Here is a 5,563-nt window from a genome sequence, read left to right on the forward strand (position 1 = left end):
TACATCTTAAGTATAAAGCTAATTAAAGAATAACATTTATTAGAAATTATATGTTTATGTTTGTTAGTATATGTGCTTTTAAATGAATATATAAAATAAATAAAAATTATCGACATAATAGTACCATCGTTAAAAAAACAGGGTTATGTTTCATCGGAAGAGATATTAAAAAATTAAAGATAAGTACTAGATTTATTGTTTCTTTCTGTATATTTCTTACGTACTGTTATAGTAATAACTAAAATGCAAAATTATAAACTTGTTAGAACCTACCTACACACCAAAATAATACTCCTTGATTTACAAAATGGTTTCCAAAAACAAGACAAACAACATCACATCTGATTAGAATTCAGTGGTTCTTAAACCTTTTTCATCGTTTTATTCCCTGAGACTCTCCAGGGTATTACCGTGACCCCCATAATAATTTTTGTAATGGTGAACTTTGGGTAAAGGTAGAATAAAACAAAACTATATAAATATCCTAATTTATTGAAAATGTTACGAATAAATGACCTTGAGAAATGCTACAAGTGCTAAACAAATGCAGAATCCATGGAATTACTGAACATCATACAAAACCTACTTATTCACTCATTGTGAGGGTTGATATTGTTTTGCAGCCATCAAAGCGAGGAGCAGTACTCGACAGACAACACCTCGTGTCGGCGTCAATCACAAGCCTATTACGTGCCGTTGTTTTCAGAGCCATCACTGCTGAGAATCCAGCTTCGCAGCGATAGGTCGAGGGGGACTGGATCAGCATAGTCAGTGCACGCATCGAAAGAAGAGGATAGTCGTCCTTCAGTTTTGCCCAAAATGTAGGAAGCTCTTGTTCAGAAAAATCGACTTTCATGTGAGTATCCTCACGAATTTGAAGACATTCTACCTTGACAGCAACATCAGTATCAATGATGGTACTCTCCTTCACTGAAAAGGGTCTGAAGATCCACACATCAGTACAGCGGTCATCCAATCCTGGGAAGTCATTCACTGCCATAAGATGAGGTGAGATTTTTTGCACGGAAACTGCATTCAGCTTCTGGCATAGAAGCCAGGATAGTTTTCATCTGAGGGAAGAACGTTCTGTAACCGTCCTGAACTCGTTTCTGATCAAGTTAAATCTTACAATTGAACACTGCCACTTTGCCACGAACTGTGTGCAGCATTACAATATTTCCTTGGAGTGAAATGTTCAGGGAATTCACCTCAGAGAAGAAATCAGCCAGGTAGGCAACCTTTGTTACGAAATGGTCATCTTTCGAGGTACGACCTTGTTTCAACAGCATCGTTATTTTCTCTCGAAGTTGTAGCACACGATTCAGAACTTTGCCACGTGAGAGCCAACGTACCTCCGTGTGAAACAGAAGAACAGAGAAGTCAGCGCCAATTTCTTTACAAAGAACTTTAAAAACTCTTGAAGTTGTTGCGCTCCCTCGGATATGGTTCACAACCTACACAACGTCTATGAGCACTTCTTGAAGTCCAAGTGGGAGAGTCTTCATCGCCAACGTATAACGACGAATCATGCAATGAGTGAACGAGACAAGCGGAGTGACATTCTTCACGAAGGCTTTGAAGTCGGATTTGCAACCAATCATGGAAGGAGCCCCATCTGTACACAGACCAACAAGTGCTTCCCAACTTAGCCCATGTTTAAGGAGAAAGGTTTCTAGGATTTTGAAATGTCTTCTTCACGAGTTGTTGTGGCCACTGGCTCAGAGAACAAGTACTCATCCTTCATAACTTCTCTGTCAAGATAGCGAACATAAACAATGAGCTGGAAACACGAGGCAACATCTGTCGACTCATCCAGTTGCAATGAATACACAGGACTACTCTTTACAGCAGTCACAACTTGCAGCAGATCCGACTTTTGACTATATCATTCGACAGGGAAATTGCCCTCAACTGGTGTGCCTGCTGTTCTCCAAGAATTGCCTTCGTTGCTTCCAGTATGCAAGGCTTAATCAGATCTTCACCAATGGTATGAGGCTTCTTGGTCTGTGCAATTTTTAGAGCAATACTGTATGAAGCCTCCAACGCTGCTTTGTCCTGACGAGCGAAGTGACCAGTGGAGTCCATGCGACTGGCCTTTAGAGAAGCTTCTTTTCGCTTGAAATGGTCCAAGCTTTTGTCCACCAGTTGGCTATGAAGAGACTCAAAATGCACCTTCAGTTTGCTTGGCTTCATACTTTCATGACTCAAAACCTTTCCGCAAACGGCGCATTGCGGCTTGACCACAGAGTTCTGAACGATACTTGTGAAACCCTTCTTGAGAAAGGCTTCATTGTATGTACGCTTCTTTGCAGACATATTGGGAACAGAAAACAGAAAATAAAATAAAAAATAAAATAAAATTTTGTTTCAGAAACTTGCAGACATGAATCTAAAATAAGAAATAAATAATGAATAATAAATAATAATAGTAAAATAAATAATTTTACTCGATCTTGTGTAGACAAAAATAGTGCTTTTTGTGTGAAAAGTGTCTTGTGTATCTACAGTATGGCACGGCGCTATACCCCTCAAGAAGTTTTGGATAGAATTTTAACGTTGATTAGTGAGGATAGTGGGGATGAATCGCATCGCGATTCTGACATGGACTCTAATTCGAATTTAGTATATGAAGGTGAAGCACTTGCTCTGAGCGGCAAATTTTAGAGGCGCAAAAATTGTTGGATAAAAAATTATAAAACAGTGAAAAAAAGATTGTGACCTCAAAAATATACAAGTGGTATTGAGATGAAAGTTGACTTCATAGAAGTAAAAGCCAGTGCTTTGGAGTCGGGAGTCGGAGTCGATAAGTCACTTGCCAAAGAGTCGAGTCGATATTTCACTAATCAATTAGTCAAAAACTTTTTAAGTATATTTATATATATTTACGAAATATTTTTTATTTTTATATAGTATGGTAAAATTTTATCCGTCTTTTTAATTTAATATAAGTCTCGTGGACAAATTAATTCTCTTTTTAATTGCTGAGGTTTATCAGGCAAATTTTTTGATGGTCAAATGAATTAAGGCAGAAATATCCTGAGATTCAATAATCTCAAGACCTAATTATCTTGAGGACGAATTCCCTTGAGACCGAATTGTTCAAGGGCCAAATTATCTTGCCAAAAATTTTCCGCTTCCAGTATATATATATATATATATATAATGATAAAATGTAATAAATACGATGGAAACTTTGATGTTTTAATTTTAAGTTCGATGTATTAATATTATATAGTTAAAAAGTGTAGGCAAATCAAAACATTGTAATATATGAAAATTGTTACTCAAAATTAGACAGGTGGTTGCACAACAAGCATTTCGACGTGGTTCAACTGCCGCACTTCAGCTTGTTTCTCATTGGTGGGCAGTTACAGGCACTTGCCAAAAAAAACTTCAAACTGCTCCGTGATTTCCCCAATTATTCCAGAACCTTCCGTGACTCCCCGAGAAACCTCAAACGACCCCCAGGTTAAAAACTACTGGGTTAGATTAACGAAAAAAATAGTTCATGATTTTAATCAGACTCGCTACACAGTTGTATGAAGTAAAAATGGGGAATGCAGAGTTATTTCCTATTTCATAGGGTATGTACCAGGTAAGTCACATAGACCGAGTCTGTATAGTGTTGTTATTACAGAGAAAATAAGAGATGAAACGTAGTTTTATTGGAATTAAAATTATGATATTCATTAAAGAGGTTTTAGAAGTTAAGTAAATTAAATCTGAAGTATACAACGTGAAAAAATGTATTTTTATTTTAAAATAAAAACCATTTTACACTTGAAATGCTCAGTTTGAGGCCGATTCTATGAATTTACAGACAAATATTTAGTAAAAATAATCAATAAATCTAATTTTTGTAAGAAAATACTTGTAATGTCTAGTATAATGATACAAAATTTAAAAAAAGATGCATTTAATATACTAAAATTTGTAATATTTACGCTCTAATAATTTTAGAGGTAACTTACTGAGCTTTCAAGCGAATCAACCGTAGCTTGAAAGCTTATAATGATAAAAGTCGGGTTTAGATATTTGTGGTAGACTGAGCTTGTTTAGCTTTGTGTGATGACAAAACACTCACTGCATTCAAAATAATTACATATAACTTTTAAATACTTATAAAATAATAAAAACGAGTCTGTTTACAGATAAATAAGGATAGTTACAAACAAATTCAATTCAATGTCCTTTTAACGTCAATTTCCAATTTCATATTCGTTTCATGCATGCAAACTATCGTCGAAACAGCTATTCAGTCTACTTTCACATGTTTTTAAAGACAGTGAAAATTGTAGGTTACCAAAATTCATTACCATAACAAAACAAAACAGAAATGATCAACTTGTGAATTACAAATTAAAAATTATTGTGCACTTTGTAAAGGTAACATTTAGAAATATATATTGACATAAGCTAACAGTTAATTATTGTATTCTATACCGTCTTAAATTTATTTCTGAAAATTACAGAATTTACTTTTAATGCCACCCACTACAGTTGTAATAGTGTAGTGTTTCTCAAACTAATACGCGAGGGTTCTCCTGGTAGATCAAAACTGATCTAAAATTCAAGTCACTTAGGCTCAACTCCATAGCTGTGGCCATACAAGAGAACAGGCCAGAACCTTCATTCCTACCACTCGCTTGATGTCTCACAAAAAGATCGTCTCTGAAGCATCAATTATCATTACCAATGACATAGAACTCTAAAATTGGATTATCTGCGCTCTTGGGTTGAAAACAAAAAAGAGTAACTGGTTGAATGTGGAGCCCAACATGAGACTGAAGCTTTTCAGCTTGGATAAAGATATCTTCTCATTGGTATCTTATAGAAAGCAGCACCATTCTTCCCGTTAAGTCTAATAAAAGTCACTAGGTTAGGGTGTTTGACTCGCAAGCTCAGGCTCGTGATTTCGAATCCCTGTTCCACCAAATATGCTTGTTCTTTTAGTTGTGGGGTGTTATAATCCCATTATTCGTTGGGAAAAGAGTAGCCCAAGAGTTGGCGGTGGGTGATGATGACTATCTGCCTTCCCTCTAGTCTTTCACTGATGAATTATGGACTGCTGGCGCAGATAGCTCTCGGTTAGTTACGTACGATGATTAGTGAGTTGTTTTTTCTTGTAACAGTAAACCAAAGAGGGTCCGTGTTGGTCTTTGGTTCATTGAAAGTGGAAAAGTTTGAGAACCACAGCCATATCAAGTCCAGTTGATAGCATATTTGTACAGTAAATGTTGTCACTCACATGAGAGCGCTTTCGCTTCTTTGTGGGTATTTGGGTATGTTGAATTTTTAAATACCCAGGAGGGTCAGGTGCACAAGACCTCTTCCTCCATCCCTAGCTTTCATGTCGGCTACTATTAAGAATTTGCTGTTGTTGTAGTGCTTGAGCCAAAGTATCCCACAGTACTTTGGCCCTTTTCAGAGCAATATCCATGTATTGTCTTGATTTGCCTTTTTTTTTCTTTATCCATTTATTTTTCTCTTTTATTCCATTTTTATTCTTTTTCACTTTTATTCGTACATATATATATTTTTCTTTCTCCACTTATATGTATAT

General features: G+C 36.0%; 2 protein-coding genes across 2 annotated transcripts; both read right to left on the bottom strand.

The window, feature by feature from the left end:
- Positions 1-586: 586 nt before the first annotated feature.
- Positions 587-1,000, bottom strand: LOC143223873 (protein FAM200A-like). Its single transcript, XM_076452347.1, has one exon. The coding sequence runs from the start codon at positions 998-1,000 to the stop codon at positions 587-589; it is 414 nt and encodes a 137-aa protein (XP_076308462.1).
- Positions 1,001-1,851: 851 nt separating this feature from the next.
- On the bottom strand, positions 1,852-2,316 carry LOC143223875 (protein FAM200C-like). Its single transcript, XM_076452348.1, has one exon. The coding sequence runs from the start codon at positions 2,314-2,316 to the stop codon at positions 1,852-1,854; it is 465 nt and encodes a 154-aa protein (XP_076308463.1).
- Positions 2,317-5,563: the final 3,247 nt, after the last annotated feature.

This window comes from Tachypleus tridentatus, chromosome 8 (genome assembly GCF_004210375.1).
Source record: "Tachypleus tridentatus isolate NWPU-2018 chromosome 8, ASM421037v1, whole genome shotgun sequence".
NCBI classification, from domain to species: domain Eukaryota; kingdom Metazoa; phylum Arthropoda; class Merostomata; order Xiphosura; family Limulidae; genus Tachypleus; species Tachypleus tridentatus.